This window comes from Trichophyton verrucosum, assembly GCF_000151505.1.
Source record: "Trichophyton verrucosum HKI 0517 chromosome Unknown contig00693_1.f1.exp, whole genome shotgun sequence".
Classification (NCBI taxonomy): Eukaryota; Fungi; Ascomycota; class Eurotiomycetes; order Onygenales; family Arthrodermataceae; genus Trichophyton; species Trichophyton verrucosum.
In genome coordinates, this window is record NW_003315277.1 from 1 (window position 1) to 21,144 (window position 21,144).

General features: G+C 47.2%; 7 protein-coding genes across 7 annotated transcripts; 4 read left to right on the forward strand and 3 right to left on the reverse strand.

The window, feature by feature from the left end:
• Positions 1 to 1,350: 1,350 nt before the first annotated feature.
• On the reverse strand, positions 1,351 to 2,573 carry TRV_06316 (uncharacterized protein; the record flags this gene model as incomplete). The annotated part of the gene is made up of 3 exons (XM_003019599.1): positions 1,351 to 2,104; positions 2,180 to 2,433; positions 2,526 to 2,573. 3 exons carry the CDS (start codon positions 2,571 to 2,573, stop codon positions 1,351 to 1,353), a joined length of 1,056 nt encoding a protein of 351 aa, XP_003019645.1.
• Positions 2,574 to 3,201: 628 nt separating this feature from the next.
• On the forward strand, positions 3,202 to 5,405 carry TRV_06317 (uncharacterized protein; the record flags this gene model as incomplete). Its single annotated transcript, XM_003019600.1, has 3 exons — positions 3,202 to 3,393; positions 3,506 to 3,806; positions 3,868 to 5,405. The coding sequence occupies 3 exons, from the start codon at positions 3,202 to 3,204 to the stop codon at positions 5,403 to 5,405; spliced, it is 2,031 nt and encodes a 676-aa protein (XP_003019646.1).
• A 1,032-nt stretch (positions 5,406 to 6,437) lies between these two features.
• Positions 6,438 to 6,933, forward strand: TRV_06318 (uncharacterized protein; the record flags this gene model as incomplete). Its single annotated transcript, XM_003019601.1, has 3 exons — positions 6,438 to 6,674; positions 6,752 to 6,829; positions 6,901 to 6,933. The coding sequence occupies 3 exons, from the start codon at positions 6,438 to 6,440 to the stop codon at positions 6,931 to 6,933; spliced, it is 348 nt and encodes a 115-aa protein (XP_003019647.1).
• A 614-nt stretch (positions 6,934 to 7,547) lies between these two features.
• Positions 7,548 to 13,440, reverse strand: TRV_06320 (polarized growth protein (Boi2), putative; the record flags this gene model as incomplete). Its single annotated transcript, XM_003019602.1, has 4 exons — positions 7,548 to 9,256; positions 10,327 to 13,104; positions 13,155 to 13,298; positions 13,422 to 13,440. 4 exons carry the CDS (start codon positions 13,438 to 13,440, stop codon positions 7,548 to 7,550), a joined length of 4,650 nt encoding a protein of 1,549 aa, XP_003019648.1.
• Positions 13,441 to 13,949: 509 nt separating this feature from the next.
• TRV_06321 (uncharacterized protein) lies at positions 13,950 to 14,222 on the forward strand (the record flags this gene model as incomplete). Its single annotated transcript, XM_003019603.1, has 1 exon — positions 13,950 to 14,222. One exon carries the CDS (start codon positions 13,950 to 13,952, stop codon positions 14,220 to 14,222), a length of 273 nt encoding a protein of 90 aa, XP_003019649.1.
• A 780-nt stretch (positions 14,223 to 15,002) lies between these two features.
• On the forward strand, positions 15,003 to 18,275 carry TRV_06322 (MIZ zinc finger domain protein; the record flags this gene model as incomplete). Its single annotated transcript, XM_003019604.1, has 1 exon — positions 15,003 to 18,275. One exon carries the CDS (start codon positions 15,003 to 15,005, stop codon positions 18,273 to 18,275), a length of 3,273 nt encoding a protein of 1,090 aa, XP_003019650.1.
• Positions 18,276 to 19,192: 917 nt separating this feature from the next.
• TRV_06323 (uncharacterized protein) lies at positions 19,193 to 21,117 on the reverse strand (the record flags this gene model as incomplete). The annotated part of the gene is made up of 4 exons (XM_003019605.1): positions 19,193 to 19,936; positions 20,005 to 20,303; positions 20,364 to 20,960; positions 21,027 to 21,117. The coding sequence occupies 4 exons, from the start codon at positions 21,115 to 21,117 to the stop codon at positions 19,193 to 19,195; spliced, it is 1,731 nt and encodes a 576-aa protein (XP_003019651.1).
• Between the last annotated feature and the right edge of the window lie 27 nt (positions 21,118 to 21,144).

Here is a 21,144-nt window from a genome sequence, read left to right on the forward strand (position 1 = left end):
CTTTCTCTTCTTCTTCCCAGAAAGTTATTAATCGACCCCAGTGAGCGAAATTTGACACCTTGCTCGCCGTCAGTGCCCATTGTGTTGTAATAGCTGGGTAGATCAAGGCTATATGACATATCTCATATAGCCATCGCGCCACCAAGAGAAACAGCTAGGGCTTCCTATGAGTTGCTTGGTCTCCGTCGGTGTCGACACATCGGTTACGCTCTTTTCCGTCGCTTCGTGTTGAACTCGCTCTCTGGCAGCAGCTTGATATCAGCGGAGAATGGTAGACGGGCTACCTGCGTGGTCGGGACCTCTGCAGCTTTGAGCATCGTATGCCTTTCTATCGTTTTTTCGGTTTCGGCCCTGCAACGACTACCATGATACCGCCATCCACTAAGGGCGTGAGTCGCCAGCTGAAGGAGCAAGAGCAGAAAAACGAGTGTAGATTCTTCGATCTGCCCTGGGAGCTCCGGTGTAAGGTGTACTCGTATGTCTTTTCAGGACCGCCCCGGATCGTGAAACCCGTTAGGCGAGCCCGTAAACCAACCGACCAAGAGCTGGCCTCATCACCGTTTGGCCGGCACAGGCGTACAAGTATCATGCTGGCCTCCCGCCGATTCCACGACGACGTATCCCAATACCTCTACTCCTCGTACACATTCCGCATCTTTCCCGTACAGCATCAGCCGTCCATTGTGCCGAACGTCTGCGACCTCGCGCCCCGATACAAGAGTGCGGTGAGGGTTTTACGGCTCGTGCTGGGCTCGAGCTGGACTGAGCCGCCGGAATCCTGGGTTGTAAATGAGAAACTCGGGCTTAAATCAATGGAAGGAGTCCATACGTTGGAGATACTCGTTCTGTGTGACCCGTCAAACCCAATGTTTGAGCCGTTCCGCATTTCCAAGGATTTTTATACCAAGTTTTCATGCCGGCTCCTGCATGGCATACTAAAAGACCTTCCGAGTTTGCGATATGTTGTCATTGATGGTTACTCGTCGATCGAGAGAAATGGCGGCCTGGTCAGTGGTCTGGTTCAAGAAATTCAGACCACGAAGAAGAAGATTCGATGGGCTGGTCCCTTCAAATCTTCGAATTCATCTACTGCTCCCTGTTGATAATACAAGCACTTGTCTGGATATTTAATGATTCCCCGGTTTTCTTTGACATATATAGCGCTCCAACTTTCACTGTATCGATAGACTTTTTCCATATATAAGTACATACATTAATAGACTGAGTATTGCTCTTATCATTGATTGTTAAGTTATGAACGGGTCATTAATATATAGAATACTACTGTATATCATGTAGATGAAGTCGTATTTCAGAGGGAGGACATAATGATACATAGGCAACAGAAAATTATATTTCCTCATCGGTCTCCATCATGTCTTGCTGGTGTGCCTTTGATCGGCTATCTCGAGCTAGAGATGCCTCCTTATCAATCATCTGTCGGGATACAGCTACGATGTTGTCCTCTATAAGCTGTTGACCAACATCCTCAATGTCTGTTAGAGAGAGAAATTCAAAGTTAGTCAAGGTATAAATATAAATGCTGCGCTGATCAAAGGGGGTCCTACGTTTCTTGGGGTCCAGTTTTCCAACATATCGTGTCTTGAGCTGTTCCGGTGTCAGCTCCGATTCCTCCTTAACCCTCTTTTCGTATCCTTCAGCAAGTCCAACAAGCTTCTGTAGCCGCTCCACATTTTCTTTGCGCTCCTCCCTAAAGTCGTTCATCTGAAGAGCTTCAGTCCATACATGCTTGTGGAGGTTCATGAGCATATTCTCTTCCAGGCCTGTCTTTCGGTAGTTGATGGCAATACTGTAGTAATGACGGTTCAAGCCGTGAATCAAAGCTTGAATGGATGGTTTATTAAGGTGTCCAAGGTTAGATGTGGTCTGACGAGGTTCCTGGCCCATGACAAGAGTCTGAGGGGATATTAATCGGAAAGCATCGATGACGACTTTCCCCTTTACGGATTGTATAGGATCAACGACAACGGCAACGGCACGAGGAGTGAGCTGTTCAAAAGATTGTTGAGTGTTGATATCAACTGAAGAAAGCCAACACCCAAAACCTGGATGGGAGTGGTACCATCCCACGACGGTTTCTGGTCTGTAAATTCACTTATGAGTAAAAGAACAAATAAACCATGGAAGCAGGGATAAACTGTAATCTGTATCACTGTACCTTCCGGTCTGTCGAAGCATCTCCATCATCTTCGTCTGAAATACGGGGTCAACAGCTTCGACACTGACCCCGGTACCACTCTGGGGCATAGCGAACACATCTACAACTCTGACTGTGTATTCATCCACAAATTCTCCCAGCATCAAGCCCATCACTTCCATGGGTACACCCGCACGGCCATGCCGTAACATCTTAAGAAGAGCTAGAGAGGATATATGAACGGTCTCGGAGTTATCAATAAGGTTGGGAGTATCCTATTCAGGCCTCGGGTCAGATATGGGGTTTCCACGAAACGCAAAAGGCGCCATGGCCATAGAAACAAGGTGGACATAGAATGATATCTTACCCCCTGAGGAGCATTACTCATGCCCATGCCCTGGGCAGCTTGTAACATTCGGCTAAACCGTTCCATGACGACAGCCTGTTGTGCCTTATTGCGAGGAAGCTTTGAAGTGTAGCTGCGGTGAAAAAGGTAGAAAAAGGTGTCGCACACAAACGGCCGGTATCTTCCTAGCCACGAGTCACCGGCCTGGGAGCAAGAAGAAGCAGGTGAAAGAAAGGGCAAAGGAAAGGTAGGAGTCGAGCTTGTTGCTTTGCTTTGCTTTGGCTTTCTAAGGTCCACGAACGCTCTTTTTTGGCCGAACCTCTACCTAATCCACCTCCAGGATGATGGAGGCGCCAGCTGGTTCCGGCAAGTTAATCCGGGAGCCGGGTTCCTGCTTAGTCAGCCGTTCCTGCTCATGCATTTCAACTTCTCATCGCCCAAGGAGAAACATTTCATCATTTCGCATTCTACGTTTGCTCGCAGCAGCAGCAGCAAAGCTCTTAACAGGACTCCTTGATTTGCGATATTGTTACTCTCACTGTGTTCTCTACGGGCTATGGGGCTTGCTGTTCCTCTCTGACTGTTTGACCTCCTCTACCACTTTCGCAGGCTTGGTTTACTGCGACAGAACAACTATATACCTGCAAACTGTTCTTGAAGCTCCTCCGTTACCCGAATTACCCAAGGCTTGCCCATCATGACCGGGTTTGCACCGCTAGATGCTCCCGTTACGAATGGGTCCACGGATAAGAAGCGCATTGCCTACTTCTATGACTCCGATGTGGGCAATTATGCCTACGTCGCTGGGCACCCCATGAAGCCTCATCGCATTCGGATGACCCACAGCTTGGTGATGAACTATGGACTTTATAAAAAGATGGAGATATATGTAAGTTTGTCTAGCCCGTTGTTTCATACTTTTTGAGCCTATTTTTGCTGTTTTTCATTACGGAAATTCAAACAGGAGATTGATAACTGACGGAAAACAACATAATTTATAGCGCGCGAAACCCGCCAGCAAATTTGAGATGACGCAGTTTCATACCGATGAATACATAGATTTTCTTGCCAAAGTTACACCCGATAATATGGACCAGTACGCGAAGGAGCAGAGCCGTTATAATGTTGGTGATGACTGCCCCGTTTTTGACGGTCTTTTTGAGTTCTGTGGAATCAGCGCAGGAGGCTCTATGGAAGGTGCTGCGCGCCTCAACAGAAATAAATGCGACATTGCAGTCAACTGGGCAGGTGGTCTTCATCACGCAAAGAAAAGTGAAGCAAGCGGTTTTTGTTACGTTAACGGTAGGTCTTACACCCGTTTCTTCCTTTCTTCGAGAACGAAGCTGATAATTTTTCATTTAAGACATTGTTCTCGGCATTCTCGAGCTTCTGCGTTTCAAACAGCGTGTTCTTTATATTGATATTGATGTCCACCATGGCGATGGTGTCGAGGAAGCATTTTATACTACCGACCGCGTTATGACGGTCTCATTCCATAAATATGGAGAATACTTCCCCGGAACCGGCGAACTGCGCGACATTGGTGTCGGTGCAGGGAAGTATTATTCTGTCAACTTTCCTCTCAGAGATGGCATAGATGACGTTTCTTATAAAGGCATCTTTGAACCGGTTATCAAACATGTTATGGAATGGTACCGCCCAGAGGCTGTCGTCCTTCAGTGCGGTGGTGATAGTTTGTCTGGTGACCGTCTGGGATGTTTCAACTTGAGTATGCGCGGCCATGCGAACTGCGTTAAATACGTCAAAAGCTTCAACCTCCCTACATTAATCCTGGGCGGTGGTGGTTACACAATGAGAAACGTTGCTCGAACATGGGCATATGAAACTGGTGTGCTTGTTGGAAATCAGCTTCCAACAGAGCTTCCATATAACGACTATTATGAAGTAAGTTTTTCAGATTATCCAACACTCTATGCAGGCTGCGTGCTTACTGTATTTCAGTACTTTTCTCCTGACTATGAATTGGATGTTCGGCCATCGAACATGGATAATGCCAACTCCAAGGAGTACCTGGAAAAGATTCGAATGCAAGTTGTTGAAAATCTACGGCGCACTACGTTTGCTCCATCAGTCCAAATGACAGATGTCCCGAGGGACCCATTAGTTGATGGTATGGATGACGAAGCGGATGCTATCCTCGATGACCTTGATGAAGATGAAAATAAGGATAAGAGATATACAAAACGACGATTTGACAACTACGTCGAAAAAGATGGCGAACTAAGCGAGAGTGAAGATGAAGAATCCGCAGCTGCAAACGGTGTCCGTCGTCAGCCCAATAGAGAAAGGAGGCGAGGGAATATCAATCACCGTCACCTGGATGGGGACTCCATTATAGACAGTGGGATTGTTACTCCTCGAGACGAGTCATCCATGCCGGAGGAGGAGCCTGAGCAGGCTGATAAGATGGACGAAACAGAAAATGCAGAACCTCCTGCCAAGCCCTCTCCTCCTGCCGTTGAACCTTTAGCCAAGCCAGATTCACAAATGGAGGATGATGAGACTCCCGTCGCCGAAACCAACGGTGCCGCCCAAGAGGTCGAGGAGAAAGAGCCTCCCGTTTCCACACCTGCCTCGAATCTAGCAGTCCCTCATGACAATGCTGACGGGGACACCACCATGGAAGACGCAGATGTTAATATGGACGAAACTATCGAGCTAGAACCTCCAGCCGAAGAACAAGAGGATGAAGCTGCTGCAAAGGCTCCTGCACGGGAGACGACACCCCCAAAACCCCCAGTGGCTGAAGAAACCAAGTCGAATGCTTCTGGGGCAGAAAACACTGCGACAGAGCCTACGCAGGTTACTGATACCACGGAAGCCAAGGAAACAAAGCTTGATACTGATGAGTCTAAGGAGGCTCCAAAAGAGAAAGAGTAACTTGGTGCTCTTCCCTTTTCCTTCCTGTTATCTTCTGGTTTTTCTAAATTGAACACACTGTTGCTATGTAACTGTTATTGGCGCTTGGGGGAAATATCCATCTAGGAGTTTTGCTTTGGGGTCCAGCATGGCGAGGAATGACATATGGAAAAGGAGGCGTCGGCTGTCTCTGACGTATGTTCCGTGAATACGTCAATTGTTCTTCTCTGGTTTTTTTCTTTGCCATTTGACAATGCCTTATTCTTTGCCAGCTTTGCTTTGCTCTCGCCATCTAAACCATCTACTCTTGTGTATCTGCCCTGTAACGATGGACCCAGCCTAATCCATGGATAACTTAAGATCACATGACTCCCTAATCGGTCATTATTTTAGGTCTAGGGTAAATCACGTGAATAGAAACACGCTATTCTGTTTTGGGCCAACCAGAAAACACCGCCAAGATTTTTCTCTCTGCCCACATTAAGCGAAATCCATCTTTGCTGGAAACCGTCGAAACGCCTGAATTTGAAGATCGCAAGTTGTCAATTCTCGGATTCCACGACCACCCAGCCTTCTTACGTCGTTTCCCTGTGTCGGTAGAAATCTGTCATCATGTCGAAGAGAGGGTAAGCCTGGCCACATTTTGACGTGTCCGCTGATATGCAAGCTCTTGCGTTGAGGCTTGTACTTCAAGTCTAGAAAGCGAAAAGCAGACGAGCACAGCAGCAGCATCGCAAATCAGAGGAATATAGCTAACATAATTTGTGTGATATTAGTCGTGGCGGTGCCGCCGGCAACAAGCTGAAGATGACCCTTGGTCTCCCAGTGTACGTATCTGCGATTTCCCCAGTATCCGACATGAAATACACCACTGCGCCATTCGCCTACGAAGGACAGAAAAAAATATGCGAATAGAGACTATTTTTTACAAAAAAGCTGGATTAGCCCATTGGGGGTGATCGAATTAAGCGTGGATGACGGAGTTCTTTCGATGGCAGGACGTTACATGTTCAACTTTACTGATATCTGTACCCTCAACATAGTGGTGCAGTCATGAACTGCTGTGACAACTCCGGCGCCCGAAATCTTTACATCATCTCCGTCAAGGCCACCGGTGCTCGCCTCAACCGTCTCCCCGCTGCTGGTGTTGGTGACATGGTTATGGCTACCGTTAAGAAGGGAAAGCCAGAGTTGAGAAAGAAGGTTATGCCCGCTGTTGTTGTCCGACAGAGCAAACCATGGAAGCGACCTGACGGTGTCTTCCTCTACTTTGAGGACAACGCTGGTGTCGTAAGTGCTCATTGCTCGACTCCCAGTCACTTCGGTCCTATAGCAGAGTCACTAACGTGAATAATTAAATTATATAGATTGTCAACGCCAAGGGTGAAATGAAGGGATCCGCCATCACAGGACCAGTTGGAAAGGAAGCCGCGGAACTATGGCCTGTAAGTCCCTTTTTAAATCAAAGCCAGTGCTGCAAGCTGTGCTCTGACTAACTGTTTTTTTCTTCATCTAGCGTATTGCCAGTAACTCTGGTGTTGTGATGTAAGAGGTTGGTGGCAGGTTATCAGGGGCATTGATTCTTAATTTTATGTGATACGCAAAAATACAGCCATAGTTTTCTCGCCTTTTCCCATGTTTGGCTCTGGCGGTCATCCCTGTTGTATGAGAGCATAGCACTTCCCCATGCGGGCCTCACTTCCGAGCCTCGGTGGGAAAAACCCGACTTTCACTGAGATATACACAGTCAAGTCTCAAATATAACATGAATAATAAATCGACGGAGATCATAACCAGTAGAGATCGAGGTTTTTTTCGTAGGTTACAATTGACAGGTATGCACTGGTTTATTGGACATGTACATCCATTGAGCTTTATCCATGGAGTAGGTGTCCTACAGGAGCGATCTCCGAATGCCAGGCCTTGACAATTCTGATATATTTCTCCCAAGTACGTTCCAAGATTAAAACTACGTTGCTGATGGTATAAATGCCACTTTATTGCTATATATGAAGTGTTGGGAAACATTAACAAAAGAACGCCAGTAATGCATACTATCTAGTAGTAAGAACTCAAATAATTCCTCCAAAACTCTATTCAATTGATCATATACTCATCCGATCTCATGGCCCAATTGGTCACAAACTCCCGAACGTAGCTGTTTCAGGTCGCTCCTGAGTCCTTGTTCTTTTTCTCCTCGGTTGCTCCTTTTGATACCTTCCGCTTGTCAACAAGGGGTGACCGGCTGGGGACGATTAAGATAGTCACCCAGGTCAAAGCAGCTATGAGAGTTGCCAGCGCAACAATATGGATTACCCACCAGATATGCTGAATACCTAGCTGACAGGTTGTAATTTCGTATTTCCATTCTTGAGATGATTCAGCATCGAACCAGACCGACAAAAGTCCAGCATTGCCTCCAAATTCTCCCATCATCGAGCGAAGCGTGACTTCTCGAATAGCTGGAGTTGGTGTAAAGGCCGAGTCAAAACCTGAGGCACTGCTAGTTGATTCTAGTACCCCTGTAGGCACCTCAGTAGGGTATTTCTTTGCATTCCATGACCAGGCGGCGTTTGATATGCGCTCTCCTTCAGCATCACCACTTTCAGCATCACCACTTTCACCATCACTACCTGTTTTCCTGTCCACATAGTGAAGGACATCGCACCCAGTATGATCGTGGCCTGTCAATATTAAGCCATTACGCCCTTTCCCAGAATATGGGGCGTTGAGGTCTCCCGACATCCCGAATATGCCTTGCAGAATGCCATTATGACTAACATAATCACTTAAGTGATTTTGCTCTTTCAAACCACCGGCCTTGAACCTCGGTTGATCGTCTTTGGGATGTTGATCGTCTTCATTATGGAAAGAAAAGTAAGGTGGGTCAGTGCATACTCCCTCCTGTTTGTGGAGCGGGAGATGAGTTAGCAATAGGGTAAATGTTGTTCTGTCTTCGACTGGGCGTGAACGGTCAATCACATCATTGAGATATTGGTATGATTTTCCTTGAATAGAAACGTCTAGCGCTGGGGTATCAAAGGTAAGAGTGTTAAGCACAACCAAGTGTATAGAAGGAATTGATCCAGACTTTCTGTGCGTATCATTGAGATCCAGAGCAAGCTCTGTCACCGGTAGGTTGAATCGAACATCCCAATTAGCACGGCCAAACTCCCTTTCAAATCGATCTATTCGTTTCTGAGAGATATCACCTGCATAACCAATATCGTGATTTCCAGCAATATTAATAATCCGATTTGACCAAGTATCTGTATCAATATCAAGAACGATTTCCTGGCCCATGCTGACACCAGTTTGTTGAGTATATCCATCTCTTCCAGTAGCCATCATATCATCTGGCACCTTCACACCCCCTCGAAAGGTCCTATTCCAATACCTCTTTGAACGAATATTAAATTCCTCGTCTGACACCCATTGGCTCCCAATAAGGTCCCCCAGAACAGTGACATGAGTAGGACGGCTCCACCACGACAATGTTCTGTATATATGCGCAAGATAATAATCGTTTCCGAGAAGATCAAGCCGTTTGCGAATCGTTCCACCCAGTCGAGGTATGTCCGTCAGTACCACATCGCGTATACCTTTCACAGTGGCGAAATAGCACTCGGAGATCGAACCAGCGGATGTTACGTCTTCCCAGTGCTTCTTAATCTGTGGTAGGAATGCATCATCTGGCTTAGGCAATGAAGTGTCGCCTTCAAGCTGCGGGTCAGCAAGCACAAGCAGCCGAAACGGTGCAGACTTGGGGCTTTGTTGAGTGTAGTCGCGGAGGCCAACGTGTTCGCGGACGGTATTGAGATAAGCATCACCGGTATATGGAGGGTAGAAGCTGGCGCTGCCGTTTGTAGAGGCTGGGAGAGGAAAAGCACATCCGTGAAATAAGGGGTAAAGATAAAGGTAACAAAGAGAGACAGCGGATACTGGCAGGAGAACAGCGACAGCCCGCTGGAGAATTGCGGGAAAACACAGATGCATTAGCATCCGACGTCTCTCGAAAAGCGAACGTAAAAGGAGAGTGTTGCTGATATCATGAACTGGCGAGAATTTGATGGCGCAGGGCGTCTTCGATCTTTGTGTTTAGATTAAGCTCTAACTAGTTAACTATCCAAGTTGGTTAGTTATATCAGCATCCGCAGGCAGGCAGCGTGGCTCGTCCTTGGCACGAGTATCTTGATAGAATAAAAGCATTGCAAAGCTGAGAGGCAGCTTCCGTATTCCGGACTTGATATGTAAGTGTAAGTGGAGTGCCGTGGGTACGGCGAAATATCTTTTACGCTTGAGGTACAGATTCAGGGGTTTCTATGCCGTCGTCCATTCCACCTGTCTATGTTGTTACTCAACGTCTTAAATTCCACCTAAGATATAGGAACTATCATACAAATAATGAACAAGAAGCGAACAAGAGTCATAAAGGAAAACCATATATTAAAGATCGTATTAAGTAGATAGTATCAGTAGATGTGAGAACTGCCGGAATTCCCTCGTCAAGGGTAGAGTTTTGCAGGGCGGCGTAGGATGAGTGACCTCGCTATAAACATCAACAGACAAAAAGCAAGCCATTAATCAGAGGAGATTTCAAAATATTGGGTGGTAATGGAGGGATATAGTAGATTAAGAGAGGAATATATGGGAAGTAAATAAAATAAGGGGTATATCCGTGGGGACGCCTGTCGTAATGCTCGAACATTCTACTTGTTAAACCAATCAAGTGAAAAAGAAAACGGAAATGAGATAGATTTTAGAGGGGCAATGCGTGAGGGAAAGAAAATATGAGGGGGAAAATATGCCCGGAGAAAAGGAAAGGAAGAGTAAAACGGAGTTAGAAGTATATGCGATAAAGTGGTGAAGTAGGCCGTTTGGGACGTGAAAAGCAGAAAAGTGAACCCAAGCCAGTAGACTTAGAAGGAGACGTTCACTTAACTGGAAGTTTGGGTCTGATCCACGGAAACCGAATCTGGGAATAGAGAGGTGGAGCCAGTATCTATAGCAATCTTTTGGAAATCGGTAGTGCTAGTTTCCGCAGTTGTTGCAAGAGTTGCGCTATTGGAAGTAGACGTATTACGAGAGCTCTCTTCCTCTGGCTTTGGTGGTCTTGACTTTGAATCAAGAGGAGGAGTGGGGGACGATTGAGCAAGTAAACGTGCTTGCTTTAAAGTGATGGTCTTTTGTTTATTCGTCGTCTTCACAGGCAGATTTAGATCTCGTTCAATCGTAGCTTTCATTATGGCCGCCATCCAGAGACGGCCTTGTTGAATATTGTCAACTTGGAAAAAGTGGATGGCTGGTTTAGTGAACTGGACAGCGCGGGAAATGCCAGCCTTTGGTGGAACCAGTTTGAAGATAAATGGTGGTTCTGCGGAGCTATTACGTCTAGAACCCCCGGTCTTTTCCTCAGGCTCAGTTTCTTCATGTTGAATATCGTTGTTAGATGTGGTAGTAGGCAGGGGCTTGGTTCTCGTTAGAGTGGCATGCAGGGATGTAATTGCATCTTGATCAGCCCGGAACACACGGTGAGAGGAAATGTCAATTAGGCCACGCTCTTCAGTATCGTCCTCAGAGTAGTAGTATGACAGGCGACGGCCCTTGAGGATGAACAAACGCGGTTTCCAAGTTGTCATTAGGTTGAAAGATTTTTTCTTCATCCAGCCATAATAATCGGCATCTTTCATCTGTTCCTTTGGAGTTTTCTTCTCTAGGCCACGGCGATAGGCACTTGTATCCTTTTTTGACTTGCTTCGTTGGCTTCCATTCCCGTTCTTCATAACCGCGAGACTCTCGAGTCTGGAGCTCTCCATGCTATCCATTTCTAGGCTTCTGCTGGTCCCAGTCCCCGACGGTGTGCTAGAATCTGTTCGAGTGGGTGACTGTGGTAAATCCCTGCCAGATGAAGGTATAGGAGAGCTGATACGAGTTTTTTCGCTGCCAGTAACAGCATCAGATATAGCACGAAGCCCAATAGTCCTTCTTACCTTTGGCGTGATAGCCTTTAAGCTAGAGGTGGATGGTAATGGGGATGACCGTCCAGAAGCTTCGTGACTCTTTCCATAACCAACAATGGATGACAAAAACCCTGTTGGAGATTCAGGTGTTGTCTCCAGGTTTGTAACGGTCGGTGAATGGGATTCGTCTTCAAGCAATTCAAGGGCACTGTTGGTGATATCCTGAGAGTGCGTCTTCGGGTACAATGGCTTCATAGAAGTCAAGTCTCTCATAGAACCTGTGCTGCCGAATCTAGTGTGTCTCTTTTTCTTATCGTCAGCCACTGCAGCAAGACTTGAATGCCTAGAGTGGCTGTAGCTCCTCTTGCTGGAGTCCCTCTTGCGAAGAACCCTGCGCTGTTTTTGGCCTTCAACATCGCCGCCTGAGAAATATCCTCGATCAATGTCAGGAGAACCAAAACCATTACTAGAATCATCCGTCTTGTTGCTCTCAGTTTTGTAGAAATGCTTGGTTGCCGCTAAGGAACTGCTTGGCCGCTGTCCATTGCTACTGCTATTGGCTGTTAAAGGGGCATTCATGGTCCAACCACGATCGAAGGAGGGTTTCTTCTCATGGGGTGGAGCTGGTGCTTTCCTTGATGCAGAAAATGCGCTAGAGTCGGCCAAGGGGAAGACGGATGTGTTTTCAATAGAAGAATATCGATGGTGGTTGCTCCGGCGAATGGAGTCCGCGGACGGCCTGGTAGTGGCATCGGCATCATGTGGTTGGGATAATGGAGGAGCAGAAGCTTGTGTTCCATAAGATGTGTCACGATACTTCACCGTACTCCTGTCTCTAGAACTGCGCGGGTTGTGATGATGTCTCTCACCCAAGCTAGGGATGCGGGGAAGATAAGAACCTGACATCACTGACTTCGTCTGGGATCGATCGTAGTCTTCAGGGCCATGAGAGCTTCCCTTCCTCAAGTGCCTTGGGCCTTGTATCTCCTCTTGGAATGCTCTTATTTTATGCCATGTCTTGAGTCTCCTCCCCATGACTCCGAAATCGAACTCCCTCATATAAATGAATTCTTGGTCCATGTCTAAGAGGACATCACCAGAAATCTCCTGGGATTCAAATATATCGCAGTGCTTTGGATCGACCCCGATTTCTCTCAGATGGCGGGCCATTTGACGATGATCCCACTTTCGAACCTGTGCCTCGCTTGGAATTTGTTCTTCCTCTTCGTCGGTCTCCTCACCACGAATGTACGACATGCGATGATCGGGATAACTGCTGTACTCACTACTGGAATCATGCACGCTATGATTTTCCTGGGTTGCAATGCTATGTCGTGGAGTACTGAAATTGGTAATGTGTTCGTCAATCACACTCAATGTCTCATTCAAAACGGGGCTTTCCTCTCCACTGATAGACATATTCCCTAGTGTCTCACTAATTGTCCGCTGAATGGTCGGAGATGGCTGTGCAGAGCCCGCGGAAGCCGGCCGCTGTTGCGACAAGTGGCTGGTTGCGACGCCGCTACCTGATTCGGCTTCCGCATCAGACAAGGGCTTCATGTCAATGGCGCTGACATGCCTTGAGGGCTGAGGTGTAGTTTCGTCATTCGACACTGGAGAGACAGGGTCACAACTGCTGCCCAGAGAGGAAGAACCGACCTCAGGAGTAGCAGGGTCCCAAGGTGGCTCTGCAGAGAGCGTAGCATCCTTTGTCTTCCTGACGCCGATCTTGGGAGCGATCACAGTATAAACTATGCCACCTAGAGTTAACCATCATAACAGTAGCAATTCTAACTCTGTGACAGCTTACCTCCAGGAAACAAGCCTGTTCGATTTTCCGTTACGTGTCTACCGAGGTACCAGCCGTCCCCGAACCCTTCGTCTAGCTCAAGGAGCTCAACCTTGTCGCCTCGCCTTAGGGTCAGCTCATCCGCACCTCGAGCATCAAAGTCGTCTGTTACGATTAAAGTCTAGGTTAGCAATGATGATGTTGATGACGATGAATATCGGTGACAACGCTTGAAAAACCACTCACGATTGACTAAAAGGACGTCGCCCGGATGAGCATCGCGCGCACTCGTTGGACGTTGTGGCATGTTCGATTATATATCAATCACGATCACCCCTTGGAATAGATCAAGGAGAGGGTATTAGAAAAAAAAAAAAAATTATTTGAACCCGTCAGGGTTTGGCGCCGTAAAACTAGGGTCTGCCGTAGACAACCCACGGAGGGGACAGAGAAGGAGCTTTGGTCAGAGGATAGCCCTGGTTCTAGTAGTCGTACCCGACAAAAACTTGTGACAGGCCGTTTGAAAGATTGGGATATATTCGACCCGCCGGGTGCGACAGAAAGTTGGATGTCGACCACGGGTCGAGGGAGGCCGTGAGACACAAGACAACCGCACCGGAATCAAAAACAGACGGAGTGAGAGGGAGAGCCGGCCGAAAAACCAATTCTCTAGAGCAGCGTTGGTTCCAGTCAAGCTGCCCAACGTTGAAGAAGGGGGTGGGGAGTTGTGAGTAGTTCTAGGAGTGCGTCTGTTCTGGCTTGGTTCGACTGGCTCGACGTTGCAACTAACCGAGCTAAGGGCGGCGCACCGGGTTGATGGCTAGAGGGGAGGAGGAAGACTCAACATGCGCAGAACGTGAGCATGCGATGAACATCGTTGCAGCCAGCAGCTCGGGAGAAGGTAGATCAGCAGCAGCAGCAGCAGCAGGAGGAGGAGGAGGAGGAGGAGGAGGAGCAGGACGGGCTTCGTCGACGTCGAGGCAGAGGAGGAAGAAGAGGAAGAGGACGACGAGATGGACGAGAAAGCAAGAAGTTCGACGTGGGACGAAGCAAAAGGCAAAAGGCAAAAAAAGGGCAAGCGCCGCTTAGGTAAGCTTGATTATTACCTAAGGTAGGTAGTTAGTTTACCGAGGTAGGTTAGTAGGTTAGGTGGGCAGTGGATAAGTTGATTACCTAATATTGTCATGGAAGAAGGTTAGTCCGTGTAAGTTACGGCTGTAAGTGACATACCCTCCCGCCGGCTCCACTCTCCGCACAAGTGACTGCCAAGCCCGGTAAGACGCGGTAAAAGCTAACCTCTTCATTCAATACCGCAAAGTTAATTTAAGCGCCCGGGTTCGAGCTTCCGAAATATAAAAAAGGGCGTCGAAAAGAGTTCTTTTACAAGTTTCTTGTAAGAAAACCCACTGATAAAGAGGAAGAAGGGGGCAAGAAGCAGGGCAAGAAGCAGCCAAGGGAGGACAGGAGAAAGAGGTTTCTTTGTCCTAAAAGCACAATCAACCTTAGCCAGCCCCTTGGTTCGCCCTGGCCTGGTCTACTCCCTCTTGTCAAAACACACCAAACAGAGACGCAGAGGGGCAGAGAAGCAGCAACTTATACTTAAAACATCGCTGCTCCACTGCCTAAACTTACACTAACAACCTAAGCAGTCCCCTTCTTATTATTTTATTTTCTGCCTCCCTCACGTTCCCTACATCTCTGTCCTCTTTTTTTTTTTTTTTTTTATTTATTTATTTCTTGCTATAGAAGGTGGAAGAGGATTGCGTGTTAGTGATCAAGCCAGCTATTTAGTAACACAAGAGAAAAAGGAAATCACCTCTGTATGATGTAACCAGAGGTCCGGATGTATCTTGTGGACGTGACGCAAAGATGATATCCTCAAATACAAGAAAACAACCAGCAGCGTCTATAAGACAGCAGGCTAATGATTCTGGGCTTGTCGCGTCAAATTCCACTGCCAGTCGCTTTCTAGGAAGCAGGCCAAAGGCATGGATGCAGAATGCAAGCATATCCAGCCCTGCTTCCCCTACTATCACGCGCAGACCTTCACGGCCCCTTCCTCCAGCTAATAAAACCCAGCCAGGCCGTAACCTAGGTTCAAAAGACGCGATTTGTCCCCCGGGAAATACAAATACAAATGGAGATATACCAGCTTCCAGGGAGCCCCAGGATGCCGCCCCTACGCAATGTCTTTCGCCGGTATCACCCAACATGCTTCCTCCAGCTATACCTATCACCCCAGCCACGGTGCAGCAAGATCAGCTGGTGCAGCAGCCAGTCCACCCAGCACAAACAGTGGAGCAGACCATCCAACCTCTGCCGTCTCCAAGCCTTAGTCATGGGTCCCATCCAGCTGGAGATACACCTTGTGCCAACCAAGTAACTGCTGACATTGAACAGCCAGTTGTCTCAGTTGCCCCAACTTTAGGGCATCATACTGCTCCTCCAGGGCAAGGCTCTTCCGCTTCTCAGGCATCTCGGGATAGTCCTCAAGTTGACCGCTCAACTATCCCCCAGGAACATCCACTCGCGGAGGTAGCTCAGCCCAGTGAGCAGGACGGCGAAGGCCAGGACAAGCATCAAAATAAGCGCCCGCGTCTAACAACCTTCCAACCGCCAACGACTACTTCTCATCCCACTGCTCCTATTACCCCTGTTACTCCTACCACGACAACCACCACGTCCACTGCCAGCATTGCCGCTGTTACCACTGCAACGGCTACTGCTTCTGCTCTCCACACACCAGTATTGCTGCAACCGCCGTCACTTACGCCTCTCATTACCGGAGTGGGGACAAACCTGCCTGGGAACGCGCTACCGCCCCTCCAACAACCGCTAACAGACCTCTCCCCCCAGGCTTTGAACTCTTGCGCACTGTTCTTAGAAAGCATCGTCCCAAAATTCCAGCCGGCCGAATCTACTTTCATTCACATGCTAAGGGATGCCTGTTTAAGCTACGATCTCCAATATCTCGCGCTTCATCAGCTGTACTGCTTGTCCCTCAAATTTTACGGGTCATATCCAGGTATCGGAACTTATGCAACGAGAGGCATCCAAACGGTTCTAGGCTTAATTTCTAATTCTACAAAACTTTCCGCCGGTTTTATAGAATACTTCAGTGCCTTCCCTTCCGATTATCCGACCATCGTTTCTCGGGATAAACAATACGCGGCTGCGGTGAGCGCCATTATAAGCTGGGCGGCTTCTCTGATAAATACCTGGCCTCCTTTCTTCTCAAATGTGATCAATCGTGGGTATCCACCTCTGCTAGACGAGATCGTAACGTCTCTCGGCGTTCATTCAAATGTCATGCATGGTATATTCTACTCTGGTTGCGTTTCTAGACTCGTTGCAAACCGGGCACCAGGGCTGCGAGAGGCGTGGAAGCATATCCTCAAGAAGAATATCGATTCTTACAGAAATCGTTTGAAGAGAGCCAATACACAGAATTCTGTCACAGAAGCGCATATTCAGAACGAAAATAGACAGCTGGCATTGATGTATCAGAAAATAGGTGAAAAATACCCTCCCAAAGGTACACCTTCTGTGCCAGTTATGCAGCCTGTGGTCCCGCAGCAATCTGTTTACCATCAACAACCCTCCTACAACACTCTTCCCATACTTCAACCTCTCCGTTCCAGCCATCCGCTCCCTCCGCGCCCAGTGCCTCCGCGCCCAGTGCCTCCGCACCCAACACCCGGTTTAATACCGAGCCAGCAGTATTCACACTTCCCAAGTGCTGCCACAACCGGATTACAGCCCTTTCCTCAGCCACTTCCGCCAATCTTCCAGCAGCAACCATCAACAGATATCCCGAGTACCGCAACTACCTTGACTAATCCTTCACCTATAACAATACCGGCATATGCTCATGGACTCCGTCAACCAGTGACAGACTCTACTGCTACACTTACCCCCATCATCCCTTGTTTCTTGCCATCCTACCAGGCTTATCCAAGTCCCCCCGTTCCACCCCAACCTGTTGGGACGCCACTATTCCCTCCTCGCAATGCAAACGCTCTTCCACCTGCCAATCCGTCTCCAAACGCTAGCGTTCACCTAGCTCACTTAAGGGTTGTCAACGTTTCTCTGCCAAAACCCGGCTCTCAGGAGCCTGGTGAAAATTTATTCCATTCTTTTGAGTCATTTGCCATATCCCCCACATGCCTGGATTGGATGCAGTCTAACTCTCAACACACATTTAATCTATCGCAAAGTCAGCATGCCGCACTTCCGCGACACCTTAAGCCGCCTAATACATGTCATATTACTCAAGGTGTCTTCGATGGATGTAAGACTTATCAAATTAAATGTGTGCATGTTACTGATACCCACTCTTTGACCGAGGAGGGATGGATGGCTACTGAATGTACATGGCCTACGGCCATTTATATCCACGTCAATGGCCATGAACACTTCCTCCAGCGAAGATTTCATTTTGGAAAGGATTTACCAGTTTCCATTAATAGAGTCCTTAAGCCAGGGGCAAATGAGGTTAAGATCACCATCATTGGTCCGCCAGAAGCATACAAGAAAAAATTTGCCATAGCAGTGGAAGTGATAGATGTGGCTTCATATAAACGAACTCGAGAGGCGATTCAGACTCTTTCACAGCCTCAATCTCTCAACCTCATCTTTAATAGGCTGACCAACAACACAGTTAACACTGATGAACTCTGCTTCGTTGATGACTTCATAACTATACCCATAATTGACCCTTTTATGGCTCGTATTTTTGACGTCCCGGTCCGCACAGTTTCTTGCAAGCATACTGAATGTTTCGACCTCAATACTTTCCTGGATACAAGGCTCTCTCGTGTAGCAAAAGGGCCTCATGGCATGGCAGAGGACTGGAAATGTCCAATCTGCAATGAAGACGCGCGACCAAAACGTTTACTTATTGATCAATTTCTAGTTCAGGTTCGGGAAGAGCTTGCTAATCGAAAACAGCTAGATGACGTTACTGCTATAAGAGTTCGAGCCGATAAATCTTGGGAAGTTGTCATGCGTCAGCCTAGTACCGGGAAGACCGCCCGAGGCCCCTTAACGAAAGAGGGTGAAGAGGCGACAGCTACAACTAGCGCTCCCTCCAATTCACCTAGGGCTACCCAGGCGCCTCCTGAGATCATTGAACTTGATTAATATGAGAGATTGATCTACAGAGCAGTTTTTAACCTTAACCATACCCTAATTACATGCAATCGCTACCTTTCATTATTCCCTTTGTGTTATTTTATGTTTCCACTCTTGTTGGCTTTTTCCGTTTTTATTTTATTATACCCCTTAGCTGAAGCTCCTTGAGTCTTTTCTGTTCTTTTAGCATCTCATTCTCATTAGCATTATGAACCGTGTTTGTTGATTAGGGGTTTCGTTCCAGTCTTTTTTCTTTACGTTTTACGGCCAATGAATGAGTTTTTTTTTTTTTTTTTTTTTCCCTTTTTGCTGGGTTAAAATCTAGCTCATTATCAGTCAGAAGAGCAGGTATTTTTGTGCTTTTAGATTAGTTTTCTCTTCTTTGATACCATCATTTTGAAAGCAGTTGTTATAAGCCATGCTCTTTAATATGCATCTCTATTCTGTAGCTAAACTTCTTTCTGTCTTTAGGCTACTGTTACTACACTATAATGACCAATTTCTTAATTATCCTTTGTTTCCTACTACCTAAGAAAAGTTGAAAAACGAGAATTAAGCTAAACTATTTATTACCATTTCACTGGATAATATCTATTAACAAGTGTAGCACGACAGGGGGTTATGTAGCAAAAATAGATTGATTAAAATTACATATTTGAAATATTCCATATTTTCGTTTAATATAACCTAGGTTTAAGTGAATGCAATCGAATCTAGCTCTTTATTCCCCCTTTCCCACTTTTATTAACTAGCCCACTCGAATCGTTATCACTCGAAATATCCGCAATACTCTATCAGTATGAAAAACAGAAAGGCTACTCCTTTTCAAGTCATGATAATGATCTGGTTTGCAATCAATTATATAATCCTTTACAGTAAATAAGGGGACAGAACTGGCCATTAGTCATTTGATAACATGGTAACATTCACTTCCTCACTTGGCGTGCATGTTTAACCAGGTTCTCTATAACACCCTCGAAGGCTTCCTTTTCTCCAAGTTGTCCATCACGCTTCTTCAGCCAGTACTCCAAAACCTCACTCGCTCGGATAGTCAGCTTTTCCAGCTTTTGTACATGTTCAGTTATTTCTTGATCCGTATAGCCATCAAGTGCTGCATCAGTAGTTTCACAAAGCCGGCGTGTGGCGAGAAGATCTAGCTCCGGGGGAGGAGTATTACCTCTACGCCGAGGTGTCGACGGAACGGGTCTAGATGAGGAGCGGTTGGAGTCGAAGGATGTAGACGATCGGGGTTGCCCTTCTCGATTCTTTCGTTTGCTTCGAGAGCGAAGTAATGTGCCACCTGTTCCTAATGGATCTTCACTTGACACCCGTGCGGTGTCGCGGTTCATGGAGGGAAGGACCAATTTCTTCTGTTTTGAAGCAGGAAGGATTTCATCTAGATCCACGGGGACGCCAAGGGAGACGAGAAAGAGGCGGCGGATACGGGATTTAGTCCAGTTTGGAGGTTGGAGAGGAGGGGGCGCAACCAGTTGAGACCAAAGGGACAGGGAACGTTCTGTAGTAAATATTGCAGATGAATCGGGGAATGGGTCAATAGGAGGTAACGATGATAAATTTTTAGAGTTAGGGAACAGGGTATCGAGATGATCAGAAGTGGCAGATAGAAGGTCAGGAAGGGATTTAAGAGAGGAAAAGTCCAGGAGAGGAGGCTATACTCATTATTAGCATGGCTATTTTGTTTTTAAAGACCTGGAAATGCCAGAAACTGGCAACTCACCAGGACCGGAAGGTTAGGGGACGCAGTGGAATCGGTGTTTGGCTTTAGTATGGCAGCATCAGAGGTTTCTTCTGGTTCTTGAAAGCCATCGTCAAAATCACCAAAGTCGTCATGATCATCCCCCCCGTCCCCTTCTTTGAAGTCATCAAAGTCGTCACCAAATCCGTTATCATTATCATCAAAATCTGCTCTGGTTTCAGTATAATCTTTTAGGTCGCCACCACTATCGTCTAATTGAGCCGGGTCGTCGGTAAATTTGATTTTGGTTCCAGAGCTATTTGTATCAGGAATTTGTTGTCCTGGTTTGGTCAATCGTTCCTCCAGAATAAATATAGGGGGCGAATAGAGATGTTATTTACCTGGAACATCCAGAACTATCTCTTCAGCATCGGGAGCAGCATCACTTAGTTTCCTACGGTGGGCAGTGAACCTCCGTTCTTCCCCTTCCTTGGGCAGAGATTCAACCTTAGAGAGCAGCGTCTCGGGAAGGTCACTGTCACTTATAGCATTTTCCAGGTCATTTTCAGGTACGACAAGCTGAGGACTTGCCCTTGGGTCTCCGAGTTTGAAAATCCTGTCAGGTGCGAAGTCTGCCTTTCGTGATTCGTATGCCTGTGTCCCTGGCTCCTCACCATATGCTGGCGAGTTAATATCCACCTTTTCCACGACAGTCAACGGTATTGGAGTTCCCCCGGGTGTTAGCGGTCGTTCTATGTGGGCTGGATTATGCTGCGTATCAGTCCTAGCTCCTCCAATTATGTCAATCTCGTCCGGAACAGCATCCGCCAGCCGCTGTTGATATGCAGGTGACCCGGGTACCTCCCCATGTCTGGGTGAGGTATCGACCTTCTCTACCCTAGTTCTAGGAACTGGGGATTGAGAGCGAGAGGGGCGCCTCGACGCAGATGTCTGGCCTTCCGTAGCATCGGAAAAGTGCTCATCGTCACTGTCTGGAGCTTAAAAAGGTCAGTCTACCAGGCGAAGTACTGCTTTTCACATATTTACTTGGCCAGCATACATACTATGGTCTGACGCCCCAGGATCCTCAAGCTCGACTCCCTTTGGTGGTGGCTCCAACAAAACACTAGAAGGACGAGATCGCAGTTCAGCCATGGGTATATATAGGTTCAACGACAAGGA